The 27,888-nt window shown below is 36.6% G+C and overlaps 2 protein-coding genes across 2 annotated transcripts; one reads left to right on the top strand and one right to left on the bottom strand.

The window, feature by feature from the left end:
* The first annotated feature begins 916 nt into the window (after positions 1–916).
* On the top strand, positions 917–11,392 carry tacc3 (transforming, acidic coiled-coil containing protein 3). The gene is made up of 16 exons (XM_073834911.1): positions 917–1,013; positions 2,204–2,369; positions 3,096–3,223; positions 4,112–5,305; positions 5,541–5,604; positions 5,696–5,870; positions 5,965–6,026; positions 7,531–7,664; positions 9,452–9,533; positions 9,665–9,814; positions 9,893–9,960; positions 10,348–10,391; positions 10,478–10,638; positions 10,763–10,869; positions 10,950–11,070; positions 11,162–11,392. The coding sequence occupies exons 2-16, from the start codon at positions 2,205–2,207 to the stop codon at positions 11,231–11,233; spliced, it is 2,727 nt and encodes a 908-aa protein (XP_073691012.1). The 5' UTR covers positions 917–1,013; position 2,204; the 3' UTR covers positions 11,234–11,392.
* Positions 11,393–15,365: 3,973 nt separating this feature from the next.
* kcnk1b (potassium channel, subfamily K, member 1b) lies at positions 15,366–27,584 on the bottom strand. Its single transcript, XM_073834912.1, has 3 exons — positions 27,094–27,584; positions 21,856–22,251; positions 15,366–18,706 (listed from the first exon to the last, which is right to left on the bottom strand). Exons 1-3 carry the CDS (start codon positions 27,446–27,448, stop codon positions 18,444–18,446), a joined length of 1,014 nt encoding a protein of 337 aa, XP_073691013.1. The 5' UTR covers positions 27,449–27,584; the 3' UTR covers positions 15,366–18,443.
* Positions 27,585–27,888: the final 304 nt, after the last annotated feature.

Raw genomic sequence — 27,888 nt, forward strand, 5'->3', positions numbered from 1 at the left:
ATTTAGATTTTTTCCACCTTCAGATTCCATATTTTCAAATAGTTGTATCTCGGCCAAATATTGTCATATAACCATAAACCAACGGAAAGCGTATTTACTCTGCTTTCAGATGTATCTCAATAAAAAAAAAAAAAAAAAAATACAATTAGACTTATGACTGGTTTTGTGGTCCAGGGTCACATATTATTTTTATGTATTATTTTAATTAAAAATCAGGTTTGTTGTGTGTTTACCGTTTACTGGAAGTTTTTTATTCTTCTCGTTATTTTCCTATAGCGGCTAATGAACCGGAAGTCTCACCCATAGGCTTACTTGAGGAAAAAGATGGATGGTTTCATTACTTCTGTACCTTTTACTACCTTCAGATCATATGTATTCATTTTTATTTCAGTCCACAACAAGCATCTATTTTCAGCACTTTTCATTTAATGGATAGTTAACCCAAAATTCCGTCATTACTTACTTTATTTGCAAACCCGTGTCCATGTCCATTGTATGGGAAAAATAATAAAAGTACACTGTAACGTATAAAAATAGTAATAAAAACTTTATCTTTCCAATATATTAGAAATACGCTATGACGAAAACACCACAGACACAGATATTTAATGTTTAAACTGCAACAACAATAGTAGTTTACAGTAAGCTGACAACTTTTATACTTACTTTAGTCTACTGGTAAAAGGGTTATACGAGGTCATATTTATTTGGCTTCACATAAACGCTCTGCATCAACGGATTTACCCATTGGATGATTTGAATGTCTATCAAAGGAACGTCCACTAGGCTCTGAAACGACGCGGTTTGACGCGCATTGCTATTGGTCGATTCATATGATCGCCCCGCCCGATGGGCGCCAATGCTTGCGTTTAATTGGCTGAGACTGTGCAGTTTAAATTTGAACCGTTTCAAACAGGGGGAAAGTTATAAACGTAGAAGTCTCATTGTGTTTCGCTGTCTTTCTCCGAGAAGTTAACGGTTTATATGTTAGATTTCTGAGCTGTCTGAATAAGGTATGTATTTTAGGAAACCTTATACGCGATAGTAGGAGAGCGATAGTGAAATCTTACACGATATTGAAGAGTAGAAGTAGTTGCTTTTGACTAATTTGCTAGAGCTATTAGGACGTTGATAACTGCGTAACGTTATATCATGCTGTCATTTTTTAAATGAATATAATTTATCTAATAGTTTTTATACAAAGATTTTCACTCTTATTATGTTCACAAATGTAATTATTTAAATACTAATGGATTGTTTTGGAAATAAATAGTTTGATCATTATTTTTTATATTTAACGTTAGAGACATTGTGTTTCAAATAAAGTTCGTGTTTTGCCTGTCCTTAAATTTATTTTTGTTTTATGTTGTGATTTCTAATCAGCCCTGTCATCATTGTGAGCACATGTGAGTCTTAGTGGAAAGAAGTTAGACATTATTTTAATTTCACTTTTTTAATAATTAATGGTATTTGAAATGGGTTAAATTTCCCACTCAGTCCACTGGCTGTGCTTGTTTGGTTTCTTTACTTTCTTGCTTTCATTTGCACTGGAGTGAGGGCTTGGTCTGAGATCTAACTCTGTCCAAGTTACAACTTGATAATCTCATTTATGATGGTGAGCTGTTTATCGCCTGTCCAGGTAGACTGTAGACGAGAGAAGCTGTCAGAAGTGCCTGTCAATACAAAGTTGACAGTCTTATTGTCAGTCCTACGTAGTTGAGCAGAATCCAGGGGAAGGACAGATGAGGCCAAAATTGGTAATGATTCTTTGAAGATTTTATCAGTTTCTTCCTTGTTCCTCCTTATTCTCATAAAATAACATGCCATCAAGGGGTTGTCACAGTGGACCATATAACACTATTAGCTAAATCACAAGACCGTATTGCCACCATCAAAATGCTTAGTTTTCTGTTGGTTGTCTGTTATAGCCTTTGAACATATCTCTAAGGCATGACTACTTTGTTCCCTCAGCACGTGGTTGAATTGCACCGGTTGATATCACATGTTTAGGTTGTTAGTCACAGTGGGTTAGTCTGATGCTCAAAAGAAATGCAACAGATTTGAAGGATCTCTGGGTGTTGGGTTAAAAAGGTCAGATGCCCGCCTCCTGGGTCTTATCAGTAAAACCAGCTGTGTGTGGTGCCCACTGGGCGTGGCTTTCCAGAACCCATGTTGTCATATTCTGTGTGTCTCTGTTTCGCAGTATGAGTTTTGAGGAGCTAAAGGAGAATCAGGGAGCTGTACGGATGAACAGCACTTCTGAAGCCGCTTTTGACATTTTCGCTTTGGAACAGCCGACTGGCAGGCCCTCGATCCTGCGGCAGTCACAGGCTGAGAACATCAGCAAGACTGCGCATAGAGGAGCGAAGGTGGGTTTTCTAGAGATTAGCATGCAATTTGTGTGCTTCTGCATTTTATTTTACTGTAATAAACTCTCAGTTGTAGTCAGCTGGTTTGTGCTGACCCTGCATAGACAGCAACGCAACTACCACAGTCAAGACCCAGAAAGGTAGTACATGTATGCATCGACTGACACTGAAGAGAAGAAATTGTTGAATAAAGTTATTTTTATTTTATTTTTTTCCCCACATTTTTTTTCCACTCGTAGCTTCATAAAACTTTAGTTGAACTATAAATGTCACATGGACTGTTTTTAAATATGTCCTTACTATTTTCTGGGCCTTGAATGTGGTAGTTGCATTGCTGTCTATGGAGGGTCAGAAATCTCTCAGATTTCATCAAAAATAACTTTATTTGTGTTATGAAGATAATCGAAGGTTACTCTTTCTCATGTCATTACAAACCCGAGAGTAATTGATGACAATTTTCATATTTGGGTGAAATAATTCTTTAAGAAATCCTTTTAAAAACGGATGTGCTGATTAGTTGTTTGTGGAACCAGTGATACTCAAAAATTGAGTAGGAAGTTCATAAAAGCAACATATGAAAGTTTCTGTTCAGATATGAGTATGAATTTCTTTTTTAAAAAGTAACCCAAAACTTTTCAGCAGTTATGATATAAAGCATTTGTTAAATGTGTTGTCAGGTTTGTACTGGAGTTTAGATTTACGTAGTTATTTGTTGATTTTGTATAGGTTTGTTTTCAAACTCCACGGCGGGACCCGGTCACAAAGAAGATCATGTCGCCGAGCCGTGCCAGTAGGCCGTCCAGCCAGGAGGACAGCAATAAAGCACTAGAGACTCTCACAGCCTCTACTGACCAGTGAGCAAATTTCCTGCAGCTCAAATTTAATTAGGACTGTAGAAATAACTTGCACACTATTTTAAGTGTATTTGCTTCAAACATCATGTTTATGTACATATTCATAAACATCATGTTTATGTACATATTCATACCAATTTCTTACTGAAATTGTCTTGGTTCTCCTGCTGAGGCCTAGCCAATGGAACTGCAACCCACATTTCCTCAGATTTCCTATAAACTTCCTATATATTCCTATAAACACTTTCTCTTTATGAGAATGTTGTAATATTAAAGCCATTTAAAGAATTAGTTCACTCCAAATTAAAATTTCCTGATAATTTACACACCCCTATACAAGATGCTCCATCTTTCTATCTTCAGTCGAAAAAGGTTTTTGAGGAAAACAATCCAGGATTTTTCTTGATGTAGCGGACTTCAGTGGGGATCAGCGGGTTGAAGGTCCAAACTGCAGTTTTGGTGAAGCTAGGGCATGATACTTGCAGAAAAATAAGGGTCTTATCTACTGAAATGATCAGTCATTTTCTAAAAAATAAAAAATGTATTTAATTTCTAACCACGAATGCTCATCTTGCAGTAGCCTTTTGAAGCTGCAATTTAGACCTTCAACCCACTGATCCCAGTTGAAGTCTATTACATAAAGAAAAAATTCCTGGGATGTTTTCCTAAAACGATTTCTTTTTTTACTGAATAAAGAAAGACATGAACATCTTGGAGGACATGTGGGTGAGAAAATTATCAGGAATTTATAATTATGGGGTGAACTAATCCTTTAATGAGCATCTTTGTCACAAGCAGCAACATTGAGTTTGTGTGAGTAACTTTAATAGTAATCTATTTACAAAAAATGGCAAAATCCACATGTAAAATTGAATTTGTGTTTTACAGGAGTTCATTGTTGAATAACACTTCCACCACACCGATTGACATCCAGAGTAACACCGTTGCCTACCCTGATGATGATATGCCTGTTCAGAGCAAAGGTGCCTATACCCTTGATCTTGACAATCTAGATGCCATTAACCCCTTCCAGGGTTCCAGTAAAATGCAGAACTCTCCTCCTAAATCTTCTGCTTTACCTGAGTCTTGGTCATCAGAGCTTGTAGAGTCTGATACAGCTGCAGCCCCTGTTTCTGAACCTCAAGCTGAGGTTCCAGAGGGGACTGAAGCTGCACTTGATGAGACTCTTCCCTTTGTCCCATCAATTGAGAATTCCCTTGCAGAATGTTCTGCCAACATATCTTCAGCAGAGGGCACAGTCATCCTCAAAACTGACAACATTGAAAACAGCACCACAGATGCGGAGGAGTCCGATATGACTGGACCAACACCAGCGCCAGAGCAGCTTCCTGTTTTGGAAGATCAACCTGAGGCCCAGGACTCGCCACGACCCCCTGTGGGAGCCTACGCTTTGGATTTTGACAATCTCGATTCGCTCAACCCATTCCAATCTGGTGGCTCAAAGATCCCAAACTCTCCTCTAAATGGCAAGGCATCAGTAGTTTCTGATCCACCCCTGCCAAGCCAAGAAGCTAAACAGGAACCAAAGCTCTCAATCCAGACCCCAGATGTCCCAACATCTTCAGATACCTCCATGCCACCTCAGGAGAACTCTACCGCCACGGAGGGCTCATCTACATCACCCCCTAAAGACAACCAGATGCTACTAGAGTTTAACTTTGACGATGGCGCTGGAGTCAAGCGCAAACCTCCTCCGAAACGTCTTGGGGTCAAAAGACCTGCAGGTGCAAAACCTGTGACTAAAAAAACATTTGCACCAGCCACAGAAAAGAAAGAACCAGAGAAGCTATCTTCTAAGGATCCAGAGAAGACAGAACCTGTGGACATTCCTGCTCCTCCTAAAGGTTCTTACACCTTTGATTTTGATGACCCAAACTTTAACCCCTTTGGCACAATGGGTAAGATGGGTAACTCTCCACCACGTGGTGTCCAGACCAGTCCTGTTTTAATGAAAGCTCCAGTTCAGCAGCCTGAGGCCCTTGCACAGGTTGACCAGCCTGAAGCCCTTGCACGGGATGACCAGCCTGAAGCCCCTGCACAAGATGACCAATCAGAGCACAGGTACAGAAACTGGAACTTGTATGGCATGTGTAAATGTATAGTTTAATAACTTTTTAAAATACAGATATGCTTCTGATTCTGAAAGTTGAGGTCAGTTGAGGGTTTAATTCCCAGGGAATGCATGAACTAATTAAATATGTACCCTGAATGCAGTGAAAGTTTCTTTGGATTAGCATTTGCCAGTTGTATTAATGTAAATAATTGTTGAGCTCAGACTTTTCTTTTTCTCCTTCAGGTTTCCCCTAGCAGTTTCTGAAAGCAATGAAAACATGGAAAATAATCTTCCTGTCACTCAGCAGGTAAGAGTGTCTGTCTTTTAAATGTACAAATTCAACACAAAATTTCTGTTTCAACAGATAATGATCATGTTGTCACTTGTTCTCTTAATAGACGTCAGAAGATGTAGATTTGTTCACTGTGTCCAGCATTAACATACCCCAGAATCCAGCGATACAGGAGCTAGATCTCATGGCAACATCAGAATTTAAAGTGGATCTACAGAACCAGACCTGTGATCTTGGTATGGGGGCACCGAGTGAAGATGAGTTTGTGCCAGGAGCATTGTGTGAGTATACATGGTCGAATTTGAATTTGAACTACACCGATTCTTCCATTGCAAGCCTTTGACATTGTGAGCAATTATGTTGTTTTTGTCTCAGTCATGCCAGGGGGAGATTTTGATGGGCAGATGGATTATCTGGAGCAGTTTGGATCAAGCACTGTGAGTGTTTTCCTTTATGAGCCTTTCCAGTAGCCTAGTTAATGCCAGAGTAATGCATTTAATATTGTTTTCTTTTTTTTAAGGGAACCCTGGGTATTAACTTGAATAGCTTAAAGTAATGTAAATGATGTCTCCTACTGAAATATGTAGTAGAAAACCTATGAAAGAGTTACGTTATTTAAAAATCCATGTCGTTATGTACATATTTTAGACTATAAGTGGGTGCCATTATTTTGAATACATGGAACCGTTGCACTCTGCAAGCTACTGGCATTGAGCTACGTTATTTCAATCGCAACACAACTTATAAAATAAAATACTGATACGACGACCACAGCTACTACTATCTACTAGGGGTTGCACCGATTAATCGACTAGTCGACTTAATGCTCTGCCATGACGCTTTAAGCTTGACGTCGACTAGTCGCTGGTCCTATAGAGGGCGCAACAGGATAAGAAGTCTTTGAAGTCGGCATTTACGCTTTGTGAAAACAGCTAAAATAATAAATGCATACTCCGAAAGTGCTCCACAACACGTGTGAGTATACCATCTTGATGTTTAAAACTGAACAGGAGAATGCACGTTTTAAAAAGCTTTTTCTAATCTAATACGCTGCTGCGTTATAACGCACACAGATAGGCTACATACAGTAGCTCGCTCGTACATCACGTGCAGATCGTGCACACAATCATTCAAAAGCGCGGTGGGGAAATGAACTGTCAACACTGTTCCATGATTTCTGGCTAATATAGCTTAGAAACTGAACAGTTCTAGCATATATTTCTTAGTAATTAAAACCCACAGCTTTATTATTAGGCTAGTAGAGAGACGCTGCCAGGTAGAATGAATTCACACGCAATCGCTCTCTCACTAATGACTTTATATAAATGTAATCTTTACAGTGCTACTTTATCTGCTGAATTAGAACGAGCAGAAATCTGTGAGAAATATAACGACCCAAAGACAAAATAACTGATTAGTTACTGATTAGCAAAGTATTATTGGAACAATAGCCATGTAGGCAGCGCTGTGACATAGCTGTGCACAAGGTGTTTGAGTCTCAGCTCAAGGTTTGTGTTTTTGTTCAATAATGACGTCATAAGCGACTAGTCGATGTCGACTCGACTTTTATCACGTAAGTCGTTCAACCCCTACTATCTACTACATTATTTCACTAAGAGACATCATTTACTTTATATTAAACCAGGGGTTTTCAAACCTGTCCTGGAGCCTCCCCTGCCCTGCACATTTTGCTTGTCTCTCTCATCTAATACACCTGATTCAAATCATCAGCTCATTAGTAGAGACAAAATGTGCAGGGCAGGGGAGGCTCCAGGACAGGTTTGAAAACCCCTGTATTAAACTATACAAGTCTTAATACTCAGGGTTCCCTTTAAAGAGAATCCTGCACCAAATATAGTAGTCCTTTGTTTATTAAGCAACATTTCAATTGTTCATTGCTGTACTAAAACACTTTTTTTTTTTTTTTTTTTTTTTTTACAGTTTAAGGAGTCAGCCTTGAGGAAGCAGTCACTGTATTTAAAGTTTGACCCACTGTTGAAGGACAGTCCAAAGAAAACTGGAGTGGACAATGGCAACTCTGGATTCAGCCTGCCACGGCCTTCTCTTGCCATCAGGTCAGTCTTCACAAACATTAATATTAACCATGTTTCATAACATTCAACCCTTCTTTGAAGGCTTTAAAGAATTGGTTCACTTCCAGAATAAAAATTGCCTGATAATTTACTCACCCCCATGTGTTCCAAGATGTTGATGTCTTTCAGTCGCAATGAAATTAAGGATTTTGAAGAAAGCTTTCCAGGATTTTTCTCCATATAGTTTAGTGGTGGCCAGTGGATTGAAGGTCCAAATTGCAGTTTCAGTGCAGCTCTAAAAGGCTTTACACGATCCCAAGGAACAAGGGTCTTGTCTAGTGAAACGATCTATCATTTTCTAAAACAAAAAATTTAATTGATATACTTGACTACAAATACTCGTCTTGTACTAGCACTGTGATGCGCATGTGTGTCTTCATGCATTGCATAATCATGTTGGAAAGGTCTCGCATGGTTAGTTCTTCGTCTGTCTACTTCAGTTCAAAAAGGTAGGGTGAAAAATCTCATTTTCTCCAACTTCAAAACCGTCTGACATTGTGTGTTTTTTTTTTTTTTTTTTTTTTTTTTGAAAATATATTTTGCACAGGGTGTTTGACTTTCTTTGCACGTTTGTTTTGTAAACACTGGGTCGGTACTTCCGCCTATGTCACGTGCATGATTAGTAACGTGTGAGTTCGAGCTAGTGTAAGACAAGCTTTTGTGGTTAAAGTATATACATTTTTATTGTTTTAAAGGGTTACGAAACCCCCCTGTTTCAGCACTGGCTACTCTCACCACAGTTTTGAAAAATGCTGCAGAAGTGGGCGTGGCGCGCTCACAGCGCTGCGTGGAGTAGAGGGGAGATCGGGGAGAGAGACCACACAGACAACTTTGGGTTCAGACAGTTTCATTTCGCTCCCCACGAGTTTAAAACACAAATGTGCATTCTTTTGCACTATGCATCGAAAACCTATATATGAACACACTGTTGAACCACTAATAACTGTTAAGGCTTATTTTGGCGCGTTTATATAAGCCTTTGGTTGCGTCAAAGAAAAACAGCTTACACTTACTTTGTGAATGAATCGCGTGTGCCGGACTCTTTCACTCATGAACGTTCCTCTCAGTTAATGTAAGCGATCTCAGAGCCATAGAGAAACAAACGGCTCTGGGCGATCTCATAGACTGAGACTGAAGCGCCTGCCACAGCAAATCAGCAAGCGCTGTCCTGAATAATTAAGCGAATCGACTTCGCATAGGATAAGAACACGCAGCGGCATGAATATTTATGAGACACCGACGCGTCATCGATGTACTATAGTCCATCGCCACGTCACAAAAGCTGACGTCAGGACAATGTAGATTTTAAACCCGGAAGATGAAAATAGCGCAAAAAAGCTCAAAATTAACCAGTTATCTCTAACAATTAATATTAGCAGATGCCAACATTGCTTTCTATGATGTGCAACACAAACACTTCTGCTAAAATCTCAGAAAAAGTTGCCTGGGGTTTCATAACCCTTTAAGAAAATGACTGACTGTTTCACTAGATGAGACTTACTCCTTGGCTGAGATTGTGTAGAGCCCTTTAAAGTGTCCAAAAAGGGACCAAAAAAACTATATGGAGAAAAATCCTGGAATGTTTTCCTTAACCGTTCCTTTCCTTTCATTGTGACTGAAGACAAAGACATGAACATCTTGAATCACCTGGGAGTAGGTAAATTATAAGGATTTTTATTCTGGAAGTGAACTTCTCCTTTAAATGGAGTTAAATGGCCCATTTGCACATGTTACAATGATCATGCAAACCTTTATTGTGTGCATTTTAGGATGATGGAGGCTGCAAATTCTGAATTAAAGCAGAAGTCTCACAGTGACAGTTTGAAGCTGCTGGATGATCTGCCTCCTCCAGTAAGATTAAAGACAAACCTAATGCTTTGTTTTGCATCTTTAACATTCTGACTATAGTATTAGTCACTGAAACATTCAGTCTGCACATTGGAGACAATTTTACAATTTATTATTTATTTTTATATCTCCAGGTAGTGGAAACTGTGGTGCCAGATCCAACTGTTCTGGACTTGCTGGTTCACACCCTAAAACAGCCGGTGAAGACTGAGGACTCCATCATTGAGGTTCTGAAGTACAGTCAGAGAGACATGGATGCAGCATTACAGAAAGCAGAGAGACAGGTTAGCTACCATAGCCTCACACAAGATGACTTGTATATGTTTGATTGGTCTCTAACGTTTTTGGTTTTCTTTTCTTAGGCAGAGGAACGGCAACAAGAGCTTAAGACTCAGATTGAGAAGCTACAGCTGGAGAATCAGCACATGCTGTAAGTCTCTGATTAGACAAATGTGACCCTGGACCACAAAACTAGTCATTAGTAGTAGTATATTTGTAGCAATAGCCAACAATACATTGTATGGGTCAAAATGATTTGTACTTTTATGCCAAAAATCTTTAGAATATTATGTAACGATCATGTTTCATGAAGAAATTGTCAATTTCCTACTGTAAACATCAAAACCTAATTTGAGCAAGTCATTCACTTGAGTGTCTTTTTCACTTTGATTCTTAAGTGAGTCAATCATTGGGTTCTCTAAAGTGTTTTCCAGTTAGTTGTGATTTTATTGGATCAGTTAAAAAGTGTGTGACTCCTGATGCACGACTGACATTTGAACAGCACACCGGTCTTAAACCCTTTTTCGTGTCTTCTCAGGTTTATAGTGTCAGAATTTGAGACCACCATCACTCAAATCACAGGTATGACAGTTGTTTGATCAGATTCAGTACATTGTTTTAAAGGCTGCATGTCAAATACTAACACATCCCTCCCTGTGTGTTTACAGATGAGCATAAACAGAAGGAAGATTTGGCTAAAATTGAGTTGGAACGAGTCCTTCAGGAAAAAGATCAGCTGTCCAAAGAGTTAAATGAGTTGGAGAGATCCTTCTCCTCTGTCGTCAAACGCCTCGACAGATGCAAGGAAGTCATAGAGGGATTCAAAAAGGTACGCTTTTGAGACTTCTGAATCAAGACTTCCAGACTTCATCTTAAATCAAAATTTATTATTTTGGTGTATAATACCCCCCCCCCCCCTCTCTCTCTTTCTCTCTTCCCCTTGTCTCCTATAGAATGAGGAAACTCTGAAACAGTATGCACAGAACTGTATGGACAGACTGCAGAAAGAAGAAAAGCGTTATCAAGCTTTGAAGGCCCATGCTGAGGAGAAACTAGATCAGTATGTATAATTCAATCTTTTATATTGAATATTGATTAATACGTCTGCAAGCATTGCTAATGGCACTGATGTTGTTTCAGAGCGAATAAGGCCATAGCTGAGGTTCGCTCTAAACAGGGCGCAGAGGTGGCAACACTGGAGGTGCAGCTCAAGAGAGAACAGCTGAAAGTTCAGTCCCTAGAGAAGGATTTGGAACAAAAGGTAAATGTATGCACAGGGGAAGTCACTCTTACAGTGATGTCCTTTTGAGTGTAGTTCTGAAATCTAAAATGTGACTATTTTCTCTCCTCAGGCTAAAGAAGTCAAAGATGTCACAGAACTGTGTGATGAGCTGCTGCTTAAAGTGCAAAAGCATGGGTTTTAGTGTATTGTTGTGTTCTCTGTGTTCAATATTTGTGTTTGTTTGTTATTTGTATGTGTTCTAAACAATTTTAATAAATAATAAAAGAAAGATATGAAAGCACAAACCTGTTTTGCACAGCCACAAGCAATGGCTGTGATGCTTAACTGTCTTAATATAATAACGTGCAATAAATGGTAAAATTGTTGTTTAAAACCAGTGTGCTCATAATTAAGATAATGTGTTAAAATAATATGGTAAGCCAATTTGAAATATCAAGCAGCAAAACGAGCCGTTTTGTACAGCTAAAAATGGATTCTGGACATGGATGAAACCGGAAGCTGGTTTATGTATACTTGTTTATGTTCATGTTAGCCTTAAAGGGGTCATCGGAAGTTCATATGATTTTTTTTTTTAAGGGTCTTAATGAAAAGTCTATAATATACTTTGGTTAAAAATTCTCAATAGTAGTGATAAAAAAACAGCCTTTTACCTTGTCAAAATCAGCTCTGCAATAACTCATTTTAAGACATGGCCCTTTTAAATGCCACCGAGTTTAGCTCGCCCCGCCCCTTTCTGGGATTATGAGACATTTAATGTTTACTTTAGCCACGTTTAGTGGCGAAACTTGCCAACAAGCACATTATTAAGAAAGGCAATTCACAAAGATGCATTAAAAGATCTGTACACTCACTTCTGCTGTGGGTGAAGCTGCATCAGGAACGATTCGAACAGAGGCATATGCAAACCAGCATCACGCTTTCCTTTTAAAAGTGAAAGTAACGTTTTCCTCTGCATCTTCAGTAAATGACGACTGCTTCATTATTACATCCAACAACAGAACACCTCAATCTGCTTAATTAGAGTCTTCCCCTGCACCTGAGTCGACACAATGGCGATTGTAAACTACTGTTACAGCTCGGTGAGGGCGGGTCTAAGGTAAAACGCTCATGTCAATCAACTGTGTTTCATCACAACGACTAGAAGCTGAGAATAAGCTGATTTTAAAAAGGGTATATTACTTTTAAAGATTTAAAAAAATACCATTGGGTGGATTTTTATCATTGTATGGTGGTTGTGTACACAAACTACCAACACACATTAATGTGCAAACAACATGTAAAAGTTAATTTTGCATCCGATGACCCCTTTAAGGTTCTCTATAAGCTGGTGTGCTCCAAAACAATGACAATTTGCATTTACAATTTTGATGACATCAGCCTGCACTTCAGCTTCTCATCAAACTTTGTCGAATCAAAAGCTCTCTAGAATCTGAAAAGTCCCACCCCCTACACTATAAATAACCACTAAAGCTGCTGCTGAAATTCAGTGTTGCCAAGTCTACGGTGTTCCTACAGAATTGGGCTACTTTAACACTGTTGCCACAGGTTGTTTTTCATGTCTGAAGGTTGAAGTGACCCCAATAACATGATAGTTATCCCCTGAAATTGGGCAGGTTTTGTTGTGAAAACCTGGCAACCACAGAGTTAGTATTTTCTGCATTTGAAATCACAGAAATAAATTACAGTTAAAATATATTCAAATAGAAAAGTTATTCAAAGTTAAAAAATATTTTAAAATTGTACTGTTTTTGCTGTACTTTGGATCAAATAAATACAGGCTTGGTGAGCAGAAGAGACTTCTTTCAAAAACAATTACTATGTTTGATGACATAGTATAGTCTCAATTATATGTAAGTGAGCTCTCAGAATGTTTATGAGGATTTGAGATGGTTTTTTACTCAAAGCTTAGATCAGAGCAGTTTTGTTGTAAAACCTGGCAACCCTGCTGAAATCGGTCACTTGTTCACAGAGGTCGATATAGGGGATAGGGAACGATTCAGACAGTGTGAATTAGGGATGGGCGATACTGCTTATTTTGTTTTCGATACGATACCGATATTTTTATGGCCAGTATCATCGATATCGATACCGATACCGATACGATACTTCTAAACGTAATTTTTAAATTATTACATTTATTAAATTAATAAGAGTAAAATATGTAATTATGCCCTTTTTTATAACCTTTTACACTTTATATTTGAAATGCATTTTAACATTTAATATGCAACTAATTAAATTTTATTTTCTACACGTGGTTAAAATATGTTTACTTTAGTGGTAACTACAATACTTGGTTTCATAAGGGGCTGCCAGTGACAGGCTGTTGCACACATAAAATACAACATTTTTATTCTGCCAGTGTATAATTTATATTAATATTACTACAAAACATGATCAATGAACTTTAAGTGTTAATTTGCGTGCGTTCAGATGAGTAGGAAAAGTGTTATATCGTGAACAGTTATTCTCTAACATAGGTTATGCATCCAATTCAATGCACATTGTACTCCTGGCTTTTTGTTAAATAAACAAAATCACTGGTAAATAAAACACACCTTAGTATCGATATTTTCAATTTGAGTATCGATACTTTCGATACTCGCATCAGTATCGATATATCGATACTTTAGGATCGATATGCACATCCCTAGTGTGAATATGCTTTCCATTGGAGCGAAGGAAGTCTGGTTTCGCGTTGTTGCAGAGAGCGGATCATATGCGTGAATCGTGAATGCGTGACCCATTCGAATTCTACACAAAATGCTATATTTTAATGCGATATGAATGAAATTGTGGCTGACATACGCTGTAAAATGCGGCTTTATTGAACTGAACTGCTCTGGTCCAAGCGGTGATATATAAACGAAACGCTATTGGGTATTTAACCCTTATGCGGTCTTTGGGGGATTTCTGGACCCCGAATGGCGTTCGCTAAAATGTAAAAAAATGTTCCCTTTGTCCAAATGGTATGAGACTTTGTAAATCAGTCAACACTATCTTGATCTACAAATAAGAAATTAAATTGGAATGATAGCTTGATTTTATGTTAGTGTGAAAAAAAAAATACTCACGTTCGTGGTCTTCGCAAAAATGCGATTTTTGTTATAAAATAATAGGAAAATCACTTTTTTTTGTGTGTAGTTTTTGGTGGATTTAGGATATTTTTTAAATATATATAAATTAATAAATAAATATTTTTTTTATAGGTTTTTACACAAAAACTGCTTTTTTTTGTTGTAAAATTCCCTTTCATAAAAAACCCACATGTCTAACTTTCATTCATGGGGATAAAATGGATAATTTCACATGGTTTAGTGTAAGATTTTTGCCCATCTTTTGTAAAATCCAGTTTTAAACGTAAAAAAAAAAATACTTTTACCAGTAGGTGGCTGCAGAGCTCCACTATATGTTTTTTGACAACCTGAAAGATATCTTTTCACAAGTTTTTTTCAGTTGAGTTCATATCTACATATCATGAAACACACAGGACTACATTTGGAGACCATAAAAACTGCTCTCTTATAATTTGTCAAATAAAATAAAAAAAGATGTTGTTGTTGCATTCTTATGTTCATGTGTACTGCTACTCAATATGTAATAGAACTGGTTTTGTTTCAGTACAAAAAATGCTTAACTTTGTCAAAAAGTATTTTTTATTGTAATAATTGTGATTTCATAATATGTAGATATGAACTCAATTGAAAAAACTTGTGAAAAGATATCTTATTGTTGGTCAAATAGCAATTAGTTAATAGTAGTGCTCTGCAGCCATCTAGTGGTAAAAGTTATATTTTTTTAAAACTGCATTTTCCGACAAATAGGCAAAAATCTTACACTAAACCATATCAAATTATCCATGTTATCCCCATGAATGAAAGTTTAAAATGTGGGTATTTTATAAAGTGAATTTTACATAAAAAGCTGTTTTTGCATATAAACCTATTAAAAATATATATTTATTTAATAGTTTATATATATTAAAAAAATAGCATAAAAACTGCGAAAACTGCACAAATGTGGAGTAAAAACATTAATAAACAGGAAAAACATTTTTTCGTTTTTTTTTTTTTTTAACTATTATTTTGTTACAAAATTTAAGTTTTGTTGACCCCAAAGACCATGAGTGTGTTTCCCAAACGAAGACCGCATAAGGGTTAAAAAAAAGTGTGCAAGGCCTCTTGATATGTCTCACCCTGTCTTCCTGTTTCAATTTAAATTGTCAACGCATAGAATAACTGCGTGTTTCAAAACACTTCAGTCGAACTTTACAGTAAAAAATTTTTTCCAAGACTATTAATCCAGTACTTTTATGTATGGAAATGACAACATTTATTCAACAGTCTTTCACACACAACTTAAACAGAGATCATGACATTATGCCCTTGTGTATTTCTAAACATACTACTGATACACAAACAAATTAAATATTCCATAACAAATACATACATGATTCTGTGCTGCACCAATGCAATGTTAGGACATTGTAGCCCATCATAGAGACTCATGCAGCAAAACACCAAGGGCAAATAAAGCACAAAGAATCCTGCAGCGACGTCACAGAGCATTTCATTATTCACACAATAAAAATGTCACATCAGCACATTCAAGTTCCCATGGCCTGAGCTCAGATTCAGCATGTTTATTTAATGTAAAAACGACACTACCTGTGAATTATTCCTACGGTCAGACACAACAGCAGTTAAAATGAGGCCTAAAACATTCAGTTGTGAGAAAAAATGTCGGTGACTGATACAATGCAATCTGCAGTACAGTGTGATCTTCCAGCGGGACTTTTTTAAACAGTAGTCATCAGTCTATGCCTACAACAGTCATTCTCATAATACAAACACAAGCATTCTATTGTAAACAACACTTCCAGCATGTTTCAAAAATAGAATTCATTCTTTTATGTTTATTAAATAGCCACAAAAATGTTCTGAATTCAAACAGTTATTGTTTTATACAGTCAATTATTCGATAATACTCAAACACAATTCAGTAATCCTAGATTTTCGCCAAACTTTTTTGGTATGTAACGGCATTGCGCTGGATCTCAATAGCTTACGACAAGGACACATGGAGCCAGCCATTTATTCGACCTTGGATTCAAAAATCCATGTAAACTGAGACTTACTCTGTCAAGCGTTTTAATATTTAGACCAAGGTATCACTTTCTAATAAGAAAATGATAGGGCATACCATGGATTTCCCTTTAAACACATTTTAAATATCCCTATTTAAAAGATAAATGTTACATTTTTTACAACGCATGTCATCTAAAAGGTGTAATGACTCCCTTTTGAGCAGGCTAACTTTGATTTGTGCTTCTACACTTATGCTACAGTATATGCTGCATTACAGTGCATTATAGTCTTAACATTTGAATTCATTAGAGCAATACAACGTCATGAAAGACTTCTAGATTAGTATTCTTTAAGTCTTACTCTAGTTAAGCTGTTTTCAAGCTCACAAGGTACATTACAAGTCAAAAGTTTTTGAACAAATGTTTTTTGAATAAGTATATTTTGCTCACCAAGCCTGCATTTATTTGATCCAAAGTACAGCAAAAATTTGAAATATTTTTACTATTTAAAAATAACTGTTTTCCTTTTTAATATATTTTAAAATGTAATTTATTCCTGTGATTTCAAAGCTGTATTTTTAGCATAATGATTAGTCTTCAGTGTCACATGATCCTTCAGAAATAGTTCTAATATGCAGATTTGCTGTTTAAGAATTTTTTTTTTGTTAATATTATTATCAATATTTAGGACAGCTGAGTATTTTTTTCAGGATTCACTGATGAATAGAAAGAATAGAAATAAAAAGCTTTTGTAACATTATACACAACACCATTCAAAAGCTTGGAGTCAGTATCATTTTTTTTCAACATCGTAACAATAATAATAAATGTTTTTTGAGCAGCAAATCAAAATATTAGACTGATTTCTGAAGGATCATGTGACTGGAGTAATGATGCTAAAATTTCAACTTTGAAATCACAGGGATAAATGACATTTTAAAATATATTCAAATTGAAAACAGTTATTTTAAATAGTAAAAATATTTCAAAATTGTACTGTCTTTGCTGTACTTTGGATCAAATGAATGCAGGCTTGGTGAGCAGAAAATACTTCTTTAAAAAAAAAAAAAAATCTTACTGTTCAAAAACTTTTGACTGGTAATGTAGATCACACGAGTCGGAAATAAAACTTAACAGATGATGGGCAGTTAGTACGTTTGATGACAGGTCTCCACTATATGTAAATGAGCTCTGACAATGTTTATGAAGATCTGAGATGATGTTGATTTTTACTCAAAGCTTAGATCAGAGCAGAAGTGCTTTTCGTTTCAAAGTCTATTTTTGAAAATTTGGACTATAAAAGAATATACTAGGTTCAATACCTGAAAAAAGTAAAGCTTAGCTGGCAGCAATTGTGGCAAAAGTTGATTAGTAAATGGGTCTTATTTTTTTGTTTTAAAGCAATGGTTCAGCTGTTCCAAACCTGTATGACTTTCTTTCTTCTGTACATAAAAGACGTTATTCTGAAGAATGTTGGTAACCACAAACATTTTCTGTTCCCGTTGACTTCCATTGTGTTTTTTGTCTTTACAATATAAGCCAATGAAAACTGGAATTACCACCATATTTTACAAATATCTTCTTTTGTGTTCCACAGAAGAAATTAAGTCAGACAGATTGAGGGTGAGTAAATGACAGAATTTTCATTCTTGGGTGAAATATACTTTTAAAAGCAGAAATGTGAAGCTGCTAAGCTGTTAAAATGATAAGTTTCACTGTCTTATTAGAATTTAGAATGTTGTAAAATTGGCTATACATTTACACAGAAAAGGTTAAGCAATTTTTTCATGTTAAAATCATTTCAACACACATACTACTTGAGTCTTGTGGCTGCGCTATTAAAATAGTGAGTATTTTAGTGTTTACAGATTGGCCGCATTCATGTCCACTGTAAGTGTCTTTTTTTTTTTTTTTAAGGAGGGAGAAGTGACCACTTTTGTGGTAAGCAACATTATGCCACAAATGCTGTCAACATTACTTCTACCATTTCCGCAATCTCAATTGGCAAGTACATACTAGAGCTTAGTGTGCAATTAAATATGCTTTTTAAAGTAGTTTGCCGATGTAATGGGCCAGCCTAAGTGTGGCAATCATTTATAGATATTCATTCGGGAACCTACTTTATCACATCAAGGAATGGGAAGCCAGACTGGCATGGTTTTGTAGAGGGCTGTTAAATACGCAGAATCTTGAACAACATATTCAAGTACTTTTCACAATTCTGTATCCTACCAGTCACTTGCAAGACCCTTCGCCTAAAGATGTTTCCCTCGGTTGAGAGTTATGTAGATGGAAGCTAAAACATCTATTTGATCATGGGATCATCACCTCCTGGAGAGGTTAGGACGGGAAAGTCCACAAATGGTTCGGTTTTGTCCTCTTGAGGAGAGTTGACGGTACCATCTGGCATGGAGCTAAAGGCCAGATGGTCATGCTCCATGATGGCCAGGCGGTCCTGGGGCTTCTCCTTCTTCAGATAAAACATCTTCCTCAGCTGCTTCAACTGCTGAAGCTCACAGAAGGTCTCCAACACCACCAGCATTGCAATCAGACCAAGGAGGAGATACACTGTGGGACACAAAGGGAAGAAAGAAATGGAGAAATGAAGGTTCTGGTTGTATTTATGGTAACTTGAGTTTAACAGTATGAACATTTCTCTATTTGCTCTGCATGTCTATTGTCTTGCAGCCTTGAAAGGAGTTTCCTCCAGTCTACTGGACAAAAAAAAAAAGAGACACGGCAACATCTGTTAGCCAATGAAATTATAGCTTTGTTTAAAGGTGATTCAGGGGCTTTTTTTAGAGGAGAGAAGGGAGGCAGAGCCTCCTCAAAATATTGGATGAGAAAAAAAAAATTGTAGCACAAAAATAAAACACCACCAATGTTACAAAATATAACATTAAAAAGTGTATTAAATGGCTTGTTTTTCTAAAGAAACGTGCAACAGCGACACCAGCAGTAAAGTCACAATAGGAGTCCGCGTCTCTCGCCTCTCCTGAGCCCATTGAGTCTCAACAGACACCCTTAAGCATGTAGTGAGTTTGGTGGGGGGTAATTGAGAATAAATGAGAAAAGTCACGTGTTCCATCGCGATATGACTGGATCAAAACAAGACTTTAAATGTCCTGAAAACATGATCTGTGAGAGTTTTTTAGTGAGTAATCAGCTTTTTAAAGTAAATCTCTGTCTGTGACCAATATTTACCGAGCTTTGATGGCTGTTGAACCATAAAATTCTAAATAGTTAAAAGTTACCTAATAAAAATAGCTGAACGTCAGTTAAATTTAAAATGCTTAAAAACACTAACTTGATGAGATTCATACTTAGCTTTATTAAATAGAATATCGATTACATTGTTCATGTAAATATACTTTTTCTAATAGTGTAAGTAATGTTTATTTAACCAAGAAAATGCGACTGAGACATGAATTTACATATGATTTTAAAAAAAGAAAGAAAGCAAGAAAAAGAAAAACCTTGCCTCCTCATTTTTTAAAAAACACGACTGCACACCCCAAGAAAATCACAATACAACATAAAATAGGTTAGGTTGGAACTTTGGTAACTTTACAGGAAAAGTGTGCATATAAAAAACAACGTGGGTGTTAAAAAAAAAAGTGAACTGTTTTTGCCACCTCAAGGATCATGAATGTGATTATTTTAGTCTGCATCTTATTTTTCATTTTAGCCACATCATTAAAATGAATACAGAAAGAGTCAAGAACAAAAGAAATATCAGACTTCAAGATAACTCAGCATGTGTAGGCCTCACAAATGCCACATCCTCCAAAATTACACTACGACAGCAAATCTCTCACCGTCCCCCGCATACTGAAGAAGAAAGACGGGACCATCTGCGTCAACTAAACCCACACAAGTACGAAAGCCGCGTGGCATTTTCATACAACTTTTTTGAAAATGAGAGCTGTACTGCTTCATAAATAAGACAAACATTAGATGGAACAGTAGAGCAGCAGTGAAAGAACAGTTTATACTCTTGGAATCACATGCACTTCCTTTTTAGCTACCATCTGTTTCTATGACAACAGGCCAGACTTACACACGAAGACATTTAGATACATTAAAAGGAAGTCGGCTGAGTATTTTTACTTGTGGGCTAAATTGCACTTACAAGAAAAGGAAGTGAACTGATTGGCATGTTTACTCAATAAAATATGCTACTATAAGAAATAACAGCTTATTTCGTTGAGAAGTATCCACCCAATTTTACTACATGGGAGTAAGCCTTTTTTGTGATTGTGAGAAACTTCCAGTTTATTTGCCGCTGAAAGGAAATAACGAAAAGAATAACAAAGTGCAGTAAACCTGTAAAACTGTTTGCACTACAAACCAGTGTGTTCATAATTATGATAATACATTACAATAATATTGTACGACACACCAGTTTGCAATATCAAGCAGAAAACAAGCTGTTTTGTACAGCTAAAAACACCTGGAATTGGATGACACCAGATGCCAGACAGGTTATATTTCACACTCTTATGGGAAAAATAAGGTGGATAAGAACCCTTAAACTGGACCACAATGTAAACAACATTTTATAAACTACAAACTGACTGGAATTATCTTTCAAAAAATCTGCTGTTATTTACTCACCCTCATGTTTTTCCAAAACTGTAAGAGTTTCCTTTTTCTGTGAAACATGAATGTTGGTAACCCAACAGTTTCGATTCCCATTGACTTTCATTGCATTTTTAGTCCATACAATGCAAGTCAATGGAAACTGAAACAATTTGTTTACCAACATCATTTAGAATTGACAGAATCATCAGAATTGACAAAATTATCATTTTTAGGTGGACTATCCCTTTAAACCAGAACACGTTTACTATTTAGCATTTCCAAGACTTTTGAGTGTTTTTACACACTTATGTTACAGTTGAAGTCAAAAGTTTACATACATCTTGGATTATCTGCAAATGTTTTATTATTTTACCAAAATAAGAGGAATCATACAAAATGATCTTTCACATAAAATACATTTATATATAGTCCAAGAGAAAAAAAGTAGTTGATTTTATAACAATGACCATGTTCAAAAGTATACATACACTTGATTTTTAATACTGTGTTGTAATACTGAATGATCCACAACTTTTGTTGTTGTTGTTGTTGTTGTTCAGTTATAGTTGTTCATGAGCAGTTCCTGAACAGTTAACCTGTCTGCTGTTTTTTGGAAAAGTCCCACAAATTTTTTGGCTTTCAGCATTTTTGTTATATTTGAACCCTTTCCAACAATGACTGCATTAGGCCTACTATTTTTGTTCTATTCCTGTCCTTGGCAATTAACTTTGGCAATGTTTGATATACAGTACAGTTTAAGTCCTATAATATACAGTTAAAAAATCCTTCAGGTCCCACAAATTATTTGGTTTTCAGCATTTTTGTGTATTTGAACTATTGCAATATTATTGCAACTATTACAGAAGGTTCAAAAATTCACTGATGCTTCCCACAAAGAATTTGTGAAATCTGAAGGATTTTTCTGAAGGATTTTTCTGAAGAACAGTAGGCAGTTAAATTGTTCAGGACAAACAAGGGACTCATGAACAACTATCACTAAACAAAACAACACAGCTGTGGAACATTCAGGTAACAATACAGTATTAAGAATTAAGTGTATGCATACTAAAAGTCCTAGCATTTTAAATAGATTCAATGCACACCACAACGAAGCATACTGAAACCACACCTACCAGTGATGCCCAGTTTGTAGAGCTCACGAAATCTCTGGTTGAAGGCCTCTCCTGGCACATAGTCACCCAGACCAATAGTGGAGAGTGAGATAAAGCAGAAGTAGAAGGACTCCAGAAAGTTCCAGTTTTCTTCTAGGGCAGAGAAGATGGCGGCAGGGATGAGGAAGAAACAGGACACAGCCACGACAGCCAGCAGGGTTGCGTGAACGAGGGCCACCAGGGGTTTGGACAGACCCCAACGTGTATGAACGTACATAACAGGCCGCCACGTGCTATAGACCATGATCCTTTGCACCACAGCCGTGAGGAAGAGGAGGGTGAAGGGGATGCCAATCACAGAGTAAATAATACAGAAGGCCTTCCCACCGTCAGAGAGAGGGGCAGTGTGACCATATCCTGTAAATTACAAGTGGAAAATGTCACAAACATATTTCATGAAAACATTTCATAGATAAGCACACTGTATTCTCCTCAATGAAAACAAAACCATACTGTCCCACAGCCATTGCCAGACACAGATTACCAAACAGATTAAGTCCCAACCTGGATTATCAATGAATTAATCATTTAGTCCAGCTCTGTAATTTCATTTTTGCTTGTGTATCCCTGAAATAAACTGATTATAATGCTCTCATTTCTGCCCTCAGCAGTTTGATGCCTCCCAAGAGCTCACATCTAATGGACAATCTCACATTATGGACATGAACAATCAGGTTAGTTTGCAGGGTCGCTCTAGATGCCTCGGGTCTCTGACACATCGTTGCTAGACGGATTTGCATTAAGGAGAAAAGCCATTTCATAAAGTGCTAGGACACACGTGCCACTTTTAACAAGAAACGACCAAAGCTACATTATCATTCAAAAGTTTGTGAGAGTAAAGACATTTATAGTGTTACAAAATACTATTTCAAATAAATGCTGTTCTTTTGAACTATTGATCAAATAATACAGAAAAATAATGAATCATGGTTTCTACAAAAAATATTAAGCAGAACAACAGTGAAAATGATAAGAGATGTATCTTGAGCGCCAGATCACCATATTATCTTATCTGCTAAAAATTCAACTTCGTCACCTCAACAATCAATTACATTTTAAAATATATTGAAATAGAAATCCATTATTTTAAATTATAATATTTCAAAACATTGCTGTTTTTACTGTAGTTTGATCAAATAAATGCAGCTTTGGTGAGCATAAGGGACTTTCAAAATCGTATAAGAATTTTACCAACCCCAAATGCTTAGTATTAGCTGGCCTAGATCCGATTTAAATCAATTTTTTCCCCCCTACTACTTTTAGCATGTAAAGAAACCCCAGCTTTTCCACAATATATATGGGCACCATATATTTTGCAGTATACATTGCAACTGCATCAGTGCACTAGACCCCATTCTTATCATACCAGACACAGTAAATGTTTGTAAGACAAATAAATATGAGACGGGAGGAAAATATATATTTCCATGCTTTTCTCTTGGACTTGTATCGTATACAAAAATATACAATTTTGAACACAGAAATATTAAATGATTTAAATAACTGAAACGATCTGCCAGCAGGTGGTGGTAAGACACTGATTTAATTACTGAATCATATTCATTTGATTCGTTTGAATGGATGGTTCATTCAAGAATAATGCAAGTGACTCTTAATGAACGGGAAATTGAATCATTCCACTAGATTCATTTAAAAGCGCACATTCATTCATAAACGAAACACCGCTGTGTTTGAGTGCAGATGCGCAGCGGCTCAGCTGTGACTTGTTTCAGACCACTTTTGACGACGAAATAGAGCAAATTCAGGCAATAGTGTTATAGTCAGACAATGTAAGTCACTTAATAATAACTTCTTGTTTATTTAACTGTTATAATAAATCAATATCTCATTTACAAACTCCCTTAAAAATGATTAAAAGCTGTCACTCATTTTAGTTCGCAATATCACAAAGCTCTATTATAATAAATGAAGCTACTGCCCATTCAGTCTCTTATTTACACTCTCTCTACACTTGAGATACATTAGTCAATGTGCAAAACACATAGAAACCTTTGAAGCTCCACTCAGCGCAAATACAAATATGCTGGTCGCACTCGAGCCTTGATATGCAAATAATTTGCTATTGTCTTCAATCATCTCTCTACTCTGTTTATGTGATAAGTGAAATTGTATGTAATATAACAGGCTAACTTGCTAGCAAGCAGCTAATCATGTCCACTTAGTGACTCGCGTTATTTTACCAGAACGCGTTATTTGTTTTCCGTTCTGAATACAGCGGTTAGTTAGGCGCGCCATTGTGTGGTCGGACTCTTAATTGTAATTGCACCAATGGCAGAATAATGTATCTAATATTTTTATTAAAAAATCGCGATACCTCGATTTAATAAATATTAAATCGTCTTAAAACATAAATTCGAATTAATCGAAAAAAATCGAAAGAATCGCCCAGCCCTAGCCTAGATTGATAGCCAGCTTGTATCCCATCCTGAAATGTGCCACCCAAGAGTTTTTTTCAGGAGATCAGATTATGGATGATTATGATTATGGAAACCAAAGTATTAAATGTCAGTATTTAATGCTAAAACGGCTTGCCATAGCCTACTAGTATGGCAAAGAGTATTTAATGCTAAAACGGCTTGCCATAGCCTACTAGTATGGCAAAGAGTATTTAATGCTAAAACGGCTTGCCATAGCGGCAGATACTTTTTAGGTTTTAATTGGCATGCACAATAAGCAGAAATGTCGTGCATTTTAAATGTCTGACGGACCACCCACTAACATTTTCGTCTATTCTCATCTCGTCAACGAAAACTCACACACGTCTCGTCATGTTTTAGTCATCAACGAGCCATTTTTATCTCGTCATCGTCTCGTTATCGTCATGAAAAAAGTTGCGTCAACGAAATGATTTCGTCATCGTCATCGTTGACGAAAACAACACTGAAAAGAACTTAAGTTTTTTTTCTCCAAAGTTTGCATGCCTGTAACTCAGGAAGTATTAAGGATATCTTAACACCCTTTTAGATTTTGGGGTGTTAACAGACTTTTGGCATCTCCAATATTAAGGCCCTATAGGGTTCAATTCCAGATGCGTGCAACCAAGTGACCAACAATTGATTTATGACCCATGAAAATGGGGAATATTCAACAATCAGGACATGGAGCCGCATTGAGATGCCCAAGTCTCTGGGACTGAACTATATTGGGCCTTGAAAGTGACGATTCAAAAACAAAAATTTATTAGGAACCAGATTATAAAAGCATATTAAGATGACTTTAATACTTCTTGAGTTACATGCCCACAAAAGGAATATTTATGGAACTTTGCATTCTAGCATTTCTAGTTTCATCATTATTTGTACTTTAGACATTCCTCTTTAAAAGAAAAAAGTTTCATCTGTATGTAAAGTAACTCACATTTGCTTTTTGACCACTGAAAATGTAACTATTTACTCCTGAAAAATGTGTAGCTGTAAGAGGAACCAAACAAAACAAACCTGCAGAATCTAACTGTTCCATTTATTTAGACAATTATTTTGTCTAAAAGTAAAGCCAAAGTAGCTCTCTCTTGATATTCCTTTTACTTTCACTAAAATGAGGAAGATGATGCCTGTGATGTGTAGCCAACCTGTGCTAAAAAAAATCTGTGGTCAGTTCTAAGGCTTTATTCCACTTTCAACAACCTGTCCTGTTCAAAGTTCCTTTTGTAGATAAAAAAAGAAGATTTGAAAATATGATTTGAGCAACATGCATAAATGCAAATGGGGAACTAGATATTGCATGTCTGTGTCAAAGATAAGGCGGTTGCAAATCCTTCTTCCCAGGTAAATCAAGACAAAGCTTTTACGCATATAGGCTGGCCATACTTTCCCCCAAAATGCAAACAAACACTAAATTCCAGTTGTAATCGGCCTTTGTTGGATCTGTGCGTTAACCTGGGGATGTTTGCTAGGGTAGTGTGAACCAACTGTAATTAACCCAAAAAATGATCATAATTAATAACTAAATAAAACATAATCAAAACTTTCCTAAATGCCTTCTGACTGACAGTTCATATGGATTTAGTAAGTAAATGTCCTTTTTGTGTAATTGCAAAAACATCCACCTTTAGGTTGCAGTCTTTTTGCTGTGAAATCTTAAATAAAAATTAAAAAAAAATGAATGCCTTCTGACTGATAGTTCATATGCATTTAGTAAGTAAATGTCCTTTTTATGTAATTGTAAAAACTTCCACTTTTAGGTTGCGGTCTTTTTGCTGTGATTTTTTTTTTTTTTTTTTTTTTTTTTTTTTAAATAAGCTTAAAAATAACTTTTTGTTGCATTTCAAAATTAACTTTTACTGGATTGAAGCAACTTCTGAAGCAACGATCTGCAACAAACTGCATATTTTTGGTCAGTTTGGGCTTCTGAATTGGTATTTCTTTATGAACTCTATAATCACATTATATCATACTATGGGACACAAAAAAAACCTGATGTATCAAAAATTATACAAAAAATATAAAACGCACATGCTAACATTTTTTTTACTTTGTCCAAAGTTTCAATAAATTGTTCCATTTAAAAAAAAAAGGTGTTATTTAATAAAACAATGATTTTTTTCACATGTCAGGCTTTACAGAGTTAAAGAAGTTTTGCTGTCTTTCATGTAATACTGGTTTGGATGTAGTGGTGGTACATGCCGGGGCTTGTGACATAGGTTTTGTTTCATTTGAAGTTTTCTTATGTCTGAGAAATACTAATAGAACTGAAACTATAAGTTGATCTTTATGTCTGTGCTGTATGCAAACATACAGGCCTGTATATGCATATAGTTCACAGACTGAAAAAAACTGAATTGTAGAGATCTTCCATAAAGTTGTCTGTTTCATGTCTGTTTGAGAATTGGATACCTAAGATGTCTAAGGTAACACTGCTGTGTTAAAGCAGGTGTTAAATGACAGGTGAGACAGCTTCCCAAAGAGAACAAAGAAAATTTGAAAAACAAGAACAAAAGGTGAATAACTTCTCTATTGTTAGCAGTGCTGCATTAAACTTATGTACATATTTTTTTAAGGCAGGTGTATTGTTTGTTGTTATTACTGATACCTTTCTGAAACATTAAACAATATGGGTCACTGCAAATATGCAGACCCATCAAATAGTGCACTATCCACAGAGTCTCACGGATGCCACGTTAGCTATTAACTGAAATGCTGTATAAGTTTATGACTACATCCGTATTGTTCAATGACCTACCTGTGGTTGATAAGACAGTGCTAGCAAAAAACAAAGACGAGGTGAAGTCCCAGTTCCAGCTGGCCGACGCGTTGTTGAGAATAGACACCCCATAGTTGCTGGCCTCCAGCGCTTTGGACAGAAACCTCTCGAGCCTCTCCTCGGACAGACATTCGTGCTCTTGGAGGAACTGTCGTTTGATCCCTCTGAGCTGCTGGCGCAGGAGGTCTTCATACGGCAGCTCCACCGAGGAGAAAACCACCGCTCCGAATATGAGATACAAAATATAGCCGAGCACGAGAAACAGAAAATACCATGCCGATTTGTTGCTCTGTATCAAGCGCACACACGAATTACCGGTAAGGGACTGAAGCATCTTCAGCTTTCCTGTTAGATTCGATGACGATGATGTCGGGTCTTGCGGTTTAGATGCGTTTTAACGCTCTTGATTGTACGGGCTGCTCCGAATGCAGCGCGGAGGAGATGGAGCTCAGTTCGTAACGGGGACGTGACGTCATTGGCTCTCGCCCACCAGGTAACATCATCAAAAGAGGAAAGAGCACACTGAATGGCTGTCTGTGCCAAGTTTAACATCCTCCTACATGATTGCAATCTCAAACAAAAGAGGGGAAATAATTTTCACGTACTTTGTAATTCTGGTTCCAATTCTGGTTCTCAATGAAAATACCTCGATTGCTTTAAAGGAGAACCATTGCTTTTAAAAGCCTGTCGCCAGTGACTAAATCCGTTTATATTAAAAAATAATAATAAATGTTTAGCACAGATTATGTCTTTTTGTTTTTGAGGGCAGAATAA

Source organism: Garra rufa, chromosome 2 (assembly GCF_049309525.1).
Source record: "Garra rufa chromosome 2, GarRuf1.0, whole genome shotgun sequence".
NCBI classification, from domain to species: Eukaryota; Metazoa; Chordata; class Actinopteri; order Cypriniformes; family Cyprinidae; genus Garra; species Garra rufa.

What these genes read in the sequence shown, in the direction of transcription:
- kcnk1b (XM_073834912.1), bottom strand. Translation starts at nt 27,448, where the DNA reads ATGCTTCAGTCCCTTACCGGTAATTCGTGTGTGCGCTTGATACAGAGC. An exon ending in CACTGTCTTATCAACCACAG is followed by an intron (nt 22,252 to 27,093) that starts GTAGGTCATTGA and finishes TGTAATTTACAG; the next exon opens with GATATGGTCACACTGCCCCT. An exon ending in CTACAAACTGGGCATCACTG is followed by an intron (nt 18,707 to 21,855) that starts GTAGGTGTGGTT and finishes TGTGTCCCACAG; the next exon opens with TGTATCTCCTCCTTGGTCTG.
- tacc3 (XM_073834911.1), top strand. Translation starts at nt 2,205, where the DNA reads ATGAGTTTTGAGGAGCTAAAGGAGAATCAGGGAGCTGTACGGATGAAC. An exon ending in TACAGAAAGCAGAGAGACAG is followed by an intron (nt 9,815 to 9,892) that starts GTTAGCTACCAT and finishes TTCTTTTCTTAG; the next exon opens with GCAGAGGAACGGCAACAAGA. An exon ending in AGAAGGATTTGGAACAAAAG is followed by an intron (nt 11,071 to 11,161) that starts GTAAATGTATGC and finishes TTCTCTCCTCAG; the next exon opens with GCTAAAGAAGTCAAAGATGT.